Source organism: Panthera leo, chromosome E2 (assembly GCF_018350215.1).
Source record: "Panthera leo isolate Ple1 chromosome E2, P.leo_Ple1_pat1.1, whole genome shotgun sequence".
Lineage (NCBI taxonomy): Eukaryota > Metazoa > Chordata > Mammalia > Carnivora > Felidae > Panthera > Panthera leo.
In genome coordinates, this window is record NC_056693.1 from 7,968,909 (window position 1) to 7,983,753 (window position 14,845).

At 54.1% G+C, this 14,845-nt stretch overlaps 1 protein-coding gene across 1 annotated transcript in view; it reads right to left on the bottom strand.

Annotated features, from left to right (window-relative positions):
• MYH14 (myosin heavy chain 14) overlaps positions 1-13,792 on the bottom strand; it is a 90,944-nt gene extending 77,152 nt beyond the window's left edge. Inside the window, 3 exon segments of the mRNA XM_042919350.1 lie at positions 2,543-2,699; positions 8,300-8,710; positions 13,758-13,792. Of these exon segments, the coding sequence (XP_042775284.1) occupies positions 2,543-2,699; positions 8,300-8,707 (565 nt within the window). The 5' untranslated portion in view covers positions 8,708-8,710; positions 13,758-13,792.
• Between the last annotated feature and the right edge of the window lie 1,053 nt (positions 13,793-14,845).

The following is a 14,845-nucleotide window of genomic DNA, read 5'->3' on the forward strand; positions in this document are numbered from 1 at the left end:
AAAAAAGATCTGGATGGTTTTTAAGCAGGACAGGAGGCCTCTACGTGGTTTTCAGCCAGAGGGAGAGCTGCATTCAGCCTGGTTTGGCAGCCATACGGACGTGGGTTCAAGGTCCAGCCTCCCCTCTGCCTAGTAACTCTGAGGTGCTCTGTGCCTCAGTTTTCCCATCTCAAAAACGGGGCTCAAATCTGCCCTGACATCACAGGGCTGTAGTCAGAACTCAGAGAGAACGTCCAAAAAGTTTCTACATACTAGCTGGTATAGATTGCTGCTTTGTGGCCTGTTTTGTGTCCGGGGCTGAGCCCTGGGGCCCAGGATCTCGCTCTCACGTCTTTGAATCTCACACACCCAGCACGAATTGTAGTTTGTTGAGTGAACCACGTTCTATTCAGCTGAGGTTTATCACCTCCATTTTACAGGTGAGGAAGCTGAGATTCAGAGACGGGGAGCCACTTTGCCAGGGTCACACAGCAAGCAAGGGGCCGAGTTGGGGTGCGGAATCGGAACCCAGGCGGGTCACACGTTAACACCCACAGCACCCAGCCCAGGAGGAGGATGCGACACACAGCGTGACTTACAGGGAGGCGGAGGTTGGGGGCCCTCAGTTCAAGTCCCATCCCAGACACCCACCCACCACTGGACTGTAGGCAATGACCGTACCGCTCTGTGCCTCAGTTTCCCCATCTGGAAAGCAGGGATAACGAGCACACCTACGTCATGGGGTTGCTGTGAGATTTAAACCTGTTGATTCACGAAAGGTGCCTAGCACAGAGTAGCCACTCACCCTTACTTTATTGTACGTTGATTTATTCCTGAGACGTAATAACTAATATGTAATAATGGCTAAAAATTATTTTAAAAAGAAATGTAGAACAAATTAGGTGACATAACGAAAGGCAATCGGCGGTCCCGATGATTACATAGAAATTTATAATGTGAATACAAAAACATCGCATACGGATGCGTTCTATCGCATAATGCAGGCATGTGATATATCGGATATTACACCAGTGGATCTCAAACTTGGCTCCAGCATCAGAATCCCCAGAAGGAGCCCAGGAATCTTGTGCCAACACTGACCGCTGAGCCTCACCCCGAGAGTTTCTCTGACTTAGCAGGTCTGGAGTGGGGCCCAAGTTGGCAGGTCTGACAAGTGCCCAGGTGACGCTGATGCTGGTGGTGAGGGCACCACACTCCGAGAACCACTGCGTTATATAATATAAATGCATTATTATAACACACGATAGAACGATGGCATGTAATAAATGATATAAGATACACAAGTGATATAAGGATATAAATGATGTAAGTATATAGGTACCATATAAATATCCTGCTGCATATTATTATACGTCAGTAAGACATACATTTTAAAATAGTGAATGTGCTTTATATAAACCAAATAGTTATTCAAATAAACTTACAATAAATACATAATGGTTACATTATGTATAAGACACGTGAATTATGTAATTTTGCCTGGACATCTTTTTTTTTTCATTTTTAAAAATATTTTCTAGGGGCGCCTGGGTGGCTCAGTCGGTTGGGCATCTGACTTCGGCTCAGGGCATGATCTCACGGTCCGTGAGTTCGAGCCCCACGTCGGGCTCTGTGCTGACAGCTCAGAGCCTGGAGCCTGTTTCCGATTCTGTGTCTCCCTCTCTCTCTCTGACCTTCCCCCATTCATGCTCTGTCTCTGTCTCAAAAATGAATAAACGTTAAAAAAAATATATATATATATATATATATATATTTTTTTTTTTTTTTTTTTTTTTTTTTTCCTAGGGGCGCCTGGGTGGCTCAGTCAGTTAAGCATCCCACTTCGGCTCAGGTCACAATCTCACAGCTCATAAGTTCGAGCCCCGCGTCGGGCTCTGTGCTGATGGCTCGGAACCTGGAGCCTGCCTCGGATTCTGTGTCCTCCTCTCTCTCTGCCCCTCCCCTGCTCGTGCTTTCTCTCGCTCTCTCAAAAATAAATAAACCATTAAAAATTTTTTAAAAATTTTGTAAATGTCTTACTTACTTTTGAAAGAGGGACACAGCATAAGCAGGGGAGGGACAGAGAGAGAGAGGGAGACACAGGATCCGAAGCAGGCTCAGAACTCGTGAACCATGAGATCATGACCTGAGCCGAAGTCAGACGCTTAACCGAGTCACCCCTGTGCCCCTGCCTGGACATCTTTGTGCAACCTGACCAGCTGTACACAGCAACCCCATGTTGCCCATCATCTATGGGACTGACATGAATTCCGTGGCAACGCAGATCATGTCCACGACATAAGTGTTGAATGAATGAACACCAAGAATCACTGTCTCAAGAGGAAATGTTGCAGAGGCCTGGGTGAGCGAACACAGAGACAAATAAAAAGGGGGCCTGTCTGGTAGGACCAGAACTTGCCCGCTGAGCCCTCCATTTATGTTTCCTCCTGCCCCACAAAGAAGCCTCACAGAGTCTGAAATTCTTAACCTGTCATCTTATTCTGACCCCCAGACCAGCCCCCCCTTGGAAAGACATGTCCAGCAGTCCCGGCCCCACACTCACCCTGGAGCATGCTTCGGTAGGCCCCCTCTGTCACGGCATACACGTGGGGTGGTACTTCATGGCGCTTCTTGCCCCGGTACATCTCCACAATGGCCTCCGTATAGATGGGAAGTTGCTTGTATGGATTGATGACCACACAGAAAAGGCCAGAGTACGTCTGCAATGGGCAAGAAAGGAGAGGGCTTCAGCTGCCTGCCTGAGGCCCAGAGGGCAGCATGGGACTGCCATGTGCGGTTGGGCACGTTGTGCACTGAACGAGGATATCCATCAGAGGGGTTGCCATTCACACCAGGAGAAGGTAGATTCGAACTTTTGTTACAAAGACTTTCAGGCTGATGGTAGAAGAGGATCTTTCCAAATGGCACAAAAAGTGCTGTATGGATGATTCACCGTGAGAGAGAGTGTGGCCTGTACAGCCAGACTTGGCCAGACTTGGCTCACAGCCCATCACCGCCTGGACACACACACACACAGAAAGTGACCATGTGCCAGCTCATGTGCACCACCCTATATAATGGCGGGAGACTGAAAACGACCTGCCTTCATGTTCTTTTTTTTTTTTTTTTTTTTTTTTTAACTTATTTAAGTCATCTCTACCCCCGACTTGGGGCTCACAACCATGATCCCGAGATCAAGAGCTGCAGGTGCGTCCAGCTGACCCAGCATGCGTGTTCTTTCAATGGATTCCTAGGATGCTCTCGGTGTACAGATGGAGAATTCTCTCCAAAACATTATCAAATAAAGAAAACAAGGTGAGCGCTGTTTGCACCGAAAGAGGCAAAAGGAATAATTTGGATGTCTTTGCGCACATGCGCATAATACACGCTCAGAAGCCATCACAGTCTCTGCAGCTGAAACAGGACAGGGACAAGTCTGCGGTCTCTACTGAAAACAGACTCACAGGGCCTCGTACGCGACAGCCTTTGAGGCACACTCCCATTGGGGTTTGGAAATGCTAAGCGTCAGGTTCAAGGTGCGTGGAAATAAAGCTGCCATTTTTCTTGCGTCCAAGTTTATGGACCCCCGGAATTCGTCATCACATCCGTGGGGGCCTGGGGTTCAGGGCCCCGTTAACGGGTTAAGAGCTTTTCCAGCTCACACAGAGCATCTGGTAGACGGGAGGCACTGAGGGCACAGAGAGGCGACAGGATGGCTAGAGAGCTGCCTGGCCACCTAGCTAGACCGACCCAGAGAGCTAGCCGGCGAAGCTAGCTGGAGTTGCCCACAAAATTAGCCAGACAGTTAGCTGCTCGGGGACCCGGCTAGTTAACTATTAAGCCGCTGGGCTATTCAGCCAGCTAGCCAGCTACTTAGCTGCCTGGTACAAGGACTGCTTTAAGCTCAGACAGCTTCTCAGGGTGTGGCCACCACAGGCTGGCCCAGCTCCCCCCCCCCCCCCACCCGTGCCAACCTTTTAATGGTGGGAGGGTGGGTGGCTGGGCCGGGAGCAGAACAACCGGTTTGCTGGGTGTCTGCCCTCCCTGCCTTGAGCTCCCCTGTTCGCAGCAGAGGGCGGGGCGGCCGGACCACATTCCCTGGGAGGGTATCTCATGGCTCCTGGCGCCCCGGCCCCCACTCCCGGCTGGCAGAGGAACCCCCTCCCCACGCCACCCATCGGCTCACCGCAGCCCCCTCCTGCCAGCCACACCTCGTTGCCCGGGCGACACCCCTCCACCCCGTGGCAACCCAAGCTGGCTGCCAAGGCCAGGGAGCAAAGGGCAGAGGCTGGGGCATGCAGAGCTGGGGACGCCCGGCAGAAGGGTCTGGAGCCCCGCGGCCCCAGCCCTCGGGGCTCTGAAGCGGACCAGCCCAGCAACTCTCCCTCCCCCCCCCACCCCGTCTCTCTCCCCAGTCTCGGTCTCCTCCCCACCTCATTACAGAGGCTGTGGGGATTAAGGGAGATAATGAATAAAAACCAGCTGGCCCAAGGCGGGGCCCATAAAAGGCACTCCCAACGCAGGTCCGAGACTCTCATGTTACCCATCCCGCCTGGGAGCTCGGAGCTCGCTCACACTTGGGAAGCCGAGTCATCACGGGTTTCCAGCTGCGTGTGGCTGGCACATCAGAGGGATTTGCCCTCTCTGAGCCTCAGTCCCCAGGCCTGGGAAATGGGGCTTTTAACCCTCACCGCCTAGAACGATTCTTTTTATTGTCTAATGGCTATTTATTTATTTTGAGAGAGAGAGAGCGCGAGCGTGCGTGCACGCCAGTGGGGGAGGGGCAGGGAGAAAGAGACAGACACGGGGAGAATCGCAAGCAGGCTCTGATGCGGGGCTCGAACTCACGAACCGTGAGATCATGACCTGAGCCGAAACCAAGAGTCAGACGCTTAACCGACTGAGCCACCGGGGCGCCCCCACCACCTAGAAAGATTCGGAGGGAACCGCCACAGGGCATCTTCGGTGCCTCAAGGAGCAGGGAGCACAGCGTGTGCTCCCCACGCCCGAAGCATCCCAGCAAAGGGACTGAGACCCTCAGCGACTCAAAGCCAAATAACGTTATTAGTGGCCGAAACCGGGTTTCTGGCGCCCCGGACACCTCACTCTCCACCGGGCGACACCGCCTTCCCCATCACCGGTCAGCCGCTAAGCACATATTTACAAAGCGGGGGCCCGAAGGCAGGACGGGGTGCAGCCCGATGACACCTCTAGCATCTTCTGGCTGGCGCCCTGAGCAAGCGCCTGGAGCTTTCTGGGTCTCACTTTCTCATCACACGAGGACAGGAACAGCACTATCCACATACGGCTGCTGGGAACCATCTGCAGGCTCACGTTGCACGAGTGGGGCACAGCAAGGGCCCGGGCGCCCTGTGCGGGCGCAATACGTTAGCTGCTAACTACTGCCGGGCCAACAGCCTCTCCTCTCCAAGATGTGGGAATAGTTGCTAATTCCTACCTTGCAGCCCTGGGCAAGGGGGCCGGGGGGGCGGGTCAGCAAGATCACATCAGAAAGTTTAGAACAGGGAAAGCAGGCATTCACTAAGTGCTAATGATTATTATTAAGGCCCAATTAGCTTCCTGTCTAGTCTTCTGGAATCTTCCATGTCACTTCCATTTGTGAGATCCAGAGCAGAGGTCTCTTTCCCAGGGCTTGCGAGAGCAAGGGAGGACTCAGCAGGGGCCAGTGCGGCCTGGAGAAGGTGCCAACGCCATCCAGGGTCAGACAGCCCTCAATTCAAAGCCCGTGCCCGTCACTACAAGTGGAGGGGCCTGAGCCAGCCACTGGCTCTCACAGCCTCGGTTCCCTCCTTCCTAAATGGGAGTCTGACTTCATAAAAATACTCTGATCTTGGGGCGCCTGGGTGGCTCAGTCTGTTAAGCATCCAACTTCAGCTCAGGTCATGATCTCACGGTCCGTGGGTTCGAGCCCCACGTTGGGCTCTGTGCTGCCAGCTCAGAGCCTGGATCCTGCTTTGGATTCTGTGTCTCCCTCTCTCTCTGACCCTCCCCCGTTCATGCTCTGCCTCCCTCTGTCTCAAAAATAAATAAACATTAAAAAAAATTTTTAAAAAAACAAACACCTCTGATCTTGTGCTTTGTGACCTTTAACAGGGTGGATAGTGGGGCCTCTTTATTTATTTACAATATATACTATCTCTACTAAATATATTTATAATATTATAGTATAATATTTATATATAAATATTAATGTTTATAATATTTTGATATATGTCACTCCTGATGTCAATGTCCTTTCATCACTCTCCTTAAAGTTTTGTTTTTGGGGGCACCTGGATGGCTCAGTCGGTTGAGTGTCCAACTTCAGATCAGGTCATGATCTCACGGTTCGTGGGTTTGAGCCCCACATCGGGCTCTGTGCTGACAGCTCAGAGCCTAGAACCTGCATCAGATTCTGGGTCTCCCTCTCTCTCTGCCCCTCCCCTGCTGGCGCTTTGTCTCTGTCCTTAAAAATAAATAAATGTAAATGGGGCACCTGGGTGGCGCAGTCGGTTAAGCGTCCGACTTCAGCCAGGTCACGATCTCGCGGTCCGTGAGTTCGAGCCCCGCGTCAGGCTCTGGGCTGATGGCTCGGAGCCTGGAGCCTGTTTCCGATTCTGTGTCTCCCTCTCTCTCTGCCCCTCCCCCGTTCATGCTCTGTCTCTCTCTGTCCCAAAAATAAATAAAAAACGTTGAAAAAAAAATTTTTTTTTAAATAAATAAATAAATGTAAAAAAAATTTTTTTTTTAAGTTTTGTTGTTGTTTTTAATATAAAACCAGCACTGTTCCTTTCGAGGTGTTAGCTAGGAATTTAATGATTTTTCTTGGTGGAGGGGGGCACACCAAGGCGGTGAGACCACAGTCCTGTAAGCAGATGTTTGGAATACCACTCTGGGGCCAGCCGCCTGGGTTCAAATCCCGACCTGACTCCTTCCTATCTAGGTGACCCAGGACCCAAGTCACTTGACATTCCTGAACATCAGGTGATAACAACAGTCCCCCACCCAGGGGTGCGCTGATAACCCAGTCAGCACTTAGAACAGCACTTGGCACATGGTAAGTGCTCAGTAAATATTTGCTAGCCACCATTATTATTATTTTTCGTTATTATTGTCGACATTCTTTGTCAATCTCTTTAATCCTGTTTGCTCTAATAACGCTCTGACTGCCCATTAGAACCACCCTGGAAGCTTATTAAAGAGACCAACGGCCTTGTCACAGCCCCAGAAAGGCTGATTTACACGGGGGATGGGGCTCAGGTGCTATATTTTCAAAAAATTCCCCACATGATTCTAAGGCAAAGACAGGCTTAAGAACCACTCCCCTACTCCTCCTATCCGCTGTGAAGACGAAATCATGGGAGGTAGGAAATGCTCCATAGTCAACCTCACTATCATCAACCCCACCTGTATCTTTTTTTCTCAAGTTTATTTATTTATTCCTGAGAGAGAGAGAGACAGCGCAAGCAGGGGAGGGGCAGAGAGAGAGAGAATCCCAAGTAGGCTCTGCGCTGTTCGCACAGAGCCCCATGTGGGACGTGAACTCACGAACTGTGAGATCATGACCTGAGCTGAAATCCAGTCGGATGCTTAACCGACTGAGCCACCCAGACGCCCTAATATTATCTTTATCTTAAGAGGCACCAGAGCAAAGGGATGGAGCCTGGAGCCAGACTACCCAGGTCTGCCATGTCTAACTGGGTGACCTTGGTCAAGGGACTTGACCTTTCTGTGCCTCAGTGTTTGTTTGTTTTTTAATCTGTAAAACGGGGACGACATGCTTTATAATTGTGAAAGCGTATGGAGACAATATAGGTAAGAGTGCCTAGTACATGCTTAACAAATGTCAGCTTTTACTGTTATTAAATCTCTCGGGGCCTCAGTTTCCTTTCAGATAAAAGGGGCTTAATAATAGCCTCTCCTCTGTGCGAAGTGAGAGGGAGTGAATTAACACATGGAAGGCGGTCAGCGCAGAGCCTGACCTGCCAGTTTCCATACTCGGGGGTTGTTATCCATTATTATTACAGACCCGCATCCCTTTCTCAAAATCCTCTGGATGTGTTATATTTGCGAACTCGGAATTTTTTTTTTTACACTTGAGGAAAACAGTAAAGTGCGGGGCATGTACTGTATAATATTCCGGGCCACCCCCAATGGGGTCGGAGGCAGTTCCGCCGGCCCAGTAAATTGTAATTTGGCAACCGCGCGGGATGCCCCTTAGAAATCGCCCAGCGTCAGTCGAGTCCAGTCGGGTGCTGACACCCAGCTCCTCCGCCCCTCCCCCCCCCCAGCACCGCCCTCCCCGCAGGAGGCCACTCACGTAGATGAGGCCCGAGTAGTATCGCTCCCGGAGGTTGTGCAGCACCGAGGCCTCGTTGAGACACGTGAGCTCGGCCATGTCCTCCGCCTTGCTGAACTTGGGCGGGTTCATGCGCTGGATCTGGTCCCGCGGCAGCCGCAGCCGCCGCCCGCTCTCCGCCAGCTCCACCTCGGCCTCCTCCTCGCCCTCGTCCCGCAGCGCCGCCGCCTCGAACCCGTGCAGCTCCGAAGGCACCCACACCAGGCGCCGCGCCGTCCACTCCACCTGCGGCGAGGTGCCCGCGCCCCCGGGCCCGCCACCCACGCCCGGCCCACGGGGCGTGAACAGGTACGGCTGGGCGGCCTCCGGCACGGGGCTGGGCCTGGGGGCCGCCTTCCGCCCAGGCACGGACAAGGTCACCGCGGCCATGGTCTGCAGGGGAGAGAAGAGAGTGGAGTCAGGTGGGGCTCCATCCCCAGCCCGGAGCCGCTCCCGCCCCCAGGCCGTCCCCACTGCCTTTCTTCGCGACCTCTTTTTACACATCTGCAAAATGGGCCCACAGATCTCCTTTACTAATTCCATTCATTCATTTAATAATTATCTAACGAGCCTGGCTGAGCCAGGCACCATTCAAAGCCTTAGCAAAGGATTCTGCCTACATTAATAACGCCTCTACCTTCCGGCCCTGTGCTGTGTGTCCAGTGTGGGAGCCACTGGGCTCGCCTCCTGGGCACTTAAAATGGAGAATCCAAACTGAGATAGCGTCCTAAGTATAAGACGCAGGGCGGATTTCCAAGACGTGGTACCACAAAATAATCGTTAGTATTTTTTATATTTGATGACTGCTATACTGCAATGATAATTATTTTGAATACACTCGGTTAAATAAATATATCATTAATGTCACTTGTTCCTTTTGAGGGTTTCCTCAAAAACTCAAAAGGCTTTTTTGCTTTTAGAGAAAAAGAGAGAGTGCGCAGGGGAGAGAAAGGGAGAGAGAATCTTAAGCAGGCTTCATGCCCAGCGCAGAGCCTGATGCGGGGCTCGATCCCACAACCCTGGGATGATGACCTGAGCTGAAATCAAGAGTCAGACACTCAATCGACTGAGCCACCCAGGTGACCCCCAGTTGGTGTGTTGTTTTTTTTTTTTTTTCATTTTTAATGTGGCAACTAGAAAATACCTAATTACATATTTGGCCTGTATTGTATTTCTATTGGATAGGGCTGCTCTAATCCCAGGAGGCAGATAAAAAGATAAATAAGTAAATTATATAGTATGTTAAATGTGATAAGTGTCAAGGAGAAAAATAAAGCAGGAAACAGGAGACGTGAGGATTGAGGGGTGCTGCAGTTTTAATTGCCCAGGGAAGGCTTCTCTGATGTGGTATTTGAATAAAGACCTGAGGGAGATGAAGGGATGAGCCATGGGAATGTCAAGAGGTAAAGCATTCCAGGCTGGGAGAAGAGCCAGTGCAAAGGCCCTGAGGCAGGAGTGTGCCTATGTGTCTATGGCATTGTAAGAAGCCAGTGTGGCTGGAGCCGAGTAAACGGGGGGGAGAAGGCAGTAGGGGAGGTAACAAGGAGGACCAAGAGGGCCAGACCGGGTCATGATGAGGACATCAACCTCTTAGGTGTAAGCCCTAGGAAAGTGTCAATCTGATTTCTGTCACGCAGGTTCCCCAACCACCTGTGGTCTACCCCACAATTGCAGAACAGACTCAAATCTCATGCTTTAGTAATCCGTGCCCTGCTTCCTGGCAACCCGGCTTCCTTTTCTTTAGGATGGGGAGAGAGGCCCCATTCATTCACTTCTCCATTCACTCAACATTCCCTGAGGCTGTCTGGGGACCCAGAGATGTTTCCCATGGGGCCCTGCCTTGAGGAGCTTCTGCAGCCAGTGTGAGCGCTGAGCCGATGAGCCGAGCCGTGGTGGAGACACTGGGTGAGCCAGAACGTGCTAGACGCCTCCCTGCCCTCAAAGGGCACACAGATCAGCGGTGAATAGACCACAGCAATTCCAGGGCGGTCTAAGCACCAGTCGGGAAAAACACCCTCCCTGTCCCTGAAGACGTCTGCCTCTTCTCTTCCACCACCTCAAACGCCCGCATCACTGCCCCGCCACTCCAGTCACCGGAATTCGCGAGCATTTGTCTCCCCATCTCAGTGTTTCTGCCTCTGCCCATCAGGCCCCCCACCTCCAACATTCCCCTGGAGAAGTCCCTCCAAACGGCCAAGTCTGGTTTGTTTGGTTTTTTTTTTTTGTTTTTTGGGTTTTTTTTTGGTTTTTTTTTTTGAGAGAGAGAAAGATTGCAAGAGTGGGGAAGAGGGGCAGAGGGAGAGAGAGAATCTTAAAGCCATGCTCAGCACGGAGCTCAACACGGGACTCAATCCCACGACCCTGGGATCATGACCTGAGCCCAAATCAGGAGTCGGACGCTCCACCAACTGAGCCACCTGGGCGCCCCATCACCCGGACCCCCCCCCCCCCCCCACACACACACACACACTCCTCGGGCCTGATGCTCTCAGGCCTCAAACCAAGGGTCCCCACAGTCAAGCAGCAGGGTTCTACCACACTCCACGCCACAGACCCCCCAATTGCCAAGGCTAATCCCGGGCCTCCGGTGAGGCCCTGATCCACCCAGAGCCAAGTCCCATCCCTGGGACTTTGCCCCTACCCTCACCCTACCCCACCCACCCACTGCTCCCTCCCATCTGCGACCTTTGACCAGGAAAGGTTTGGGAGTTTTTGTAATCCTCCAGTCCTAGGCCTCCCCTCCCTACAGCCAGGAGTCTGGGCCCCCAGTCCCTCCTCCCTGGGACCCATGAGCCCGGGGGCCTCTCACCTCACTGCAGCCAGGCTAGAGGTGAGGATGATGGGACATCCAAATTCTGAGCCCCGACAACAGCCCCCGTGAGGAATGCCGGCAGGCCTTGGCTCGGAATGGCCGAGCCCCTCCGGCAGCCCCGCCCTCGTGAGCCGGCAGGAACACCTTTGCCAGGGCTCATTACTGTCACCAAGGCAGGTGCTTTCACCTGCCCTGGGAGGGGCAAAGACTGCTGGGCTGGAAAAGGAAAAGGAGCCAGGTATCCGCCCCTGGGGCAGGGGCTGGGCCCTTGGCATCCAGCCCTCTGACCTCAGCCTAGTGATAGTTTTGGAGTACCCTCACTGCCAGACCCGGAAATCCGGGCCCCCAGCCCTCCTCCCTCAGACCCAGGGGTCCGGGCCCCCAGCCCCTTCCTCCCCCAGACCCAGGAGTCCGGACTCCCAGCCCCCTCCTCCCACGGACCCAGGAGTCTGGGCCCCAGCAGCTCCCCCCTCAGACCCAGGAACCCGAGCCCCCAGGCCCCTCCTTCCTCAAGACTAGGAGTCCAGGTCCCCAGACTCAGTGTTCCTGGCGCCAGTGCCTTTCTCCCTCAAGATCTAGGAGTCCAGTTCCCAGTGCTGTCCCCACTCAGACCCGGGATTCCTGGCCCCCAACTCCCCTCCTCTGATCCAGGAATCCGAGCGCCCAACCCCCATTTCTCCGAGACCCAAGCGCCCTTGTGGCCGCCCCTTCAACCCCCGGGTCCTCTGCGCTACCTGGGGCCGCCGGCCGGTGCGGGGCCGGTGCGGGAAGCGGGAAGATGGGGAGGGGCACGGGAATCCCCAGGCCGCTTGAGCTCTCAGGTGCAACTACCTCCGCGGTCCAGCGCGGGGCGGGGCCACGTCGCGTCACCGGGAGGGAGCCCGGCTCTGATGTCACCCAGCACCTGCCCGGCTGGGAAGGGGGCGGGTCCTGGAGCTGCAGGGCCTTTCACCGGGGGGGGGGGGGGGGGGGGGGGATGATGGGCGGGGGGAGGTGGGAGGGAAGAGGAGGCGGAGATGAGATTGTTGCCAGGTGGGCGGCGGCGGCCGCCGCGGCGGCACCATGAGCCCCTCCTCCTCCTGGCGGGCAAAAGTCAAGGGCCGGTGGGGCGGAGAAGCCTCCGCGGTTCGAATCCCGCTCAAGCTACCTGGACCTCCGCTTTCCTCTCTGTGAATTGTGGCCAATGAAATAAGATGATGTGGGAGAAAATGCCCCCAGCCCAGTGTTTAATCAAGCAGTGCCTCACGACAACATTTAATCTTTCTGAGCCTCAGTTTCCCCAACCCCGGACAACACAATCCACAGAGAGGATTAGGTGTATCGAAGAAGACCACGGTGTTACTCCGGCCTCCGGAGCTCCTTTCTTCTCGTGGGCGAAAGGAGGACTCAATAGTGGTAAGCGCATCTACTCTGCGCCGGTGTTTTTCTGCTCTCAGAACATCTCTCCGAGTTTTAATTCATAGAATGATCTCAAAAACCAATACGATAGCGGGGCGCCTGGGTGGCTCAGTCGGTTAAGCGTCTGACTTTGGCTCCGGTCATGCACGATCTCACGGTTTGTGAGTTCAAGCCCCGCGTTGGGCTCTATGCTGACGGCTTGGAGCCTGGAACCTGCTTCGGATTCTGTGCCTCCCTTTCTCTCTGCCCCTCCCCCACTTGCACTGTCTCTCTCAAAATAAATAAATAACATTTTAAAAATTTTAAAAAAATACAATAGGGACGCTCAGGATCCTCATTTGTCCAATGGGGAAATCGAGGCACGGAGAAGGGAAGTAACGCGAGGAAGGTCACAGTCACACAGAGGGAGAGTTGGGACTCAGGCTCACCCGTTTTCTTTCTTTCTCAAGAGGGATTTGGAGAGAACGGGTGGTGGGTACTCTCAGAGATCAATGTCTTCCTCCTCGTTGGTGAAATCTCTTGAACCTGCTTCCCCATCTACGCCATAGGGACCACAGCCTTCCTTAGGGGACTACCATGAGATTAAAAAGGTTAAGGGGCCCAGCACACAGTTGGCCTCCAAAGTGTTATTCTTAACCCTTCTCCGTGCAATCACCGCCTCTGTCCAGCTTCAGTTTTCCCTCCCTGTAAAATGGGTACAATATAACCCATCTCGAGTTACTATAATTTTTTAGTTGTAAAAAAGAAAAGCGTCCAAGTACATCATAAGTGCTCAAATATGTCTTTCCCTACCCCTCTGCCTCTGCCAGTCATGACCCCTGCCTCTGGTCCGCAGATTTTACACGTGAAAACAGAGACACTGTCATCTGGGGGCGGAGGAGTGAAGGCGATGACTCAGGTATTAGAGCGTCCAAGGTCCCTAAGCGAGCCTCAGTTTCCCCTCCTGCGGAATAGGCCTGGAGCCTCCAGCGAGGACCCAGACCCGGCCTTACACATAGTAGGAACTCGAGTTGGGGGCGGGGGGAGTGTGGACTCCCCGCCCCGCCCCCCGCCCCCCCCCCCCCCCCGCCACCGTCCCGCTGCGCGCCCAAGGTGAGTGGCCGCGTCACCGCCTCTCCCCCGCCGCCCGCACCGCCTTCGGGGCCCGTATCCGAAGCCCCTAGGCTCCAGCCTCCCCGGGCCCAGCCCTGCTCTGCCGCCTCCGGCGGGCAGCGGGCCCCGGGCACTCACCGGCTTCCAGGGCCGTCCGAGGCTTCGGCCTGGGGAGAAAGAGGGGCGGGCCCGCCAGGAAAGCCCCGCCCACACGAGCGCAGCTGGGGCCAATCGGCGCCCGCTGCGACAAGCTACGGCCCCGCCCGTAGGGGACGCTCCCGCCAATCAAGAGGAGCGGCTGGCTGACCGGGCCAATCAGAAGTTGTCGGAGTGTGCCAGCCGTGGGAAAAGCAGGGCGCCGGAGTGCGGAGCCAGGCGGCGCGGTCGTGGGCAGGACCCCAGGCCTGACGGGCAGGGAAGGCGACCAATGGCGATCTGTGGGGGGCGGCTGGGGGCGGGAGGCCCGAGGGATACGGGTGAATGCGCCGCTTTGTACGCGCTGCATGAATGGGGGCCTTTGTGAGAGTTGGCGTAGGGGGGGTTGGCGGCTGGAGGCCGGAATGCCTGGGTCCCCCGGGAGCCGGCGGGCAGGAGAGACAGGAGAGAGAATTCACTGTTGTCGAATCCCCACCGCGTACCAGGCACTCTCCCAGGCTCTCACCCACCAGGGAGGTGTGGGCGATACCGTCAGGAATAATAATGATCATTTATTGAGTGTCCGATGTATGCCAGGAGCTGTGCTAAGCGCTTTACCTGCATGATCTCATTTAATCCTTACAACTACTGCTTGGAATTAAGATCTTCATCTTCCAGATGAGGTAAACCGAAGCTTAGAAAGAGGGTGTTAATTGCCGAAAGTCATGCAGCTGGCAAGTGGCAGAGCAAGGACTCTGATCCCGCCAAATCTGACTCCAGAACTTGTGTTCTTTTTTTCTTGTAATGTGTATTTATTTTGAGAGAGACAGAGAGTGAGAGAGAAAGAACGAGTGGGAGAGGGGCAAAGAGAGAGGGAGAGAGAGAATCCCAAGCAGGCTCCCGCTATCGGCGCAGACCCAGATGCCAGGCTCGAACTCATGAACAATGAGATCGTGAGGTGAGAGGAAACCAAGAGAGGGAGCCACCCAGACGTCCCCAGCACTTGTGTTCTTAATTAATCACCATGCTACAGCCAAATGGTGGTTAATGCTTCCCAATTTACAGATGGGAAAACTGAGGCTCAGGGAGAG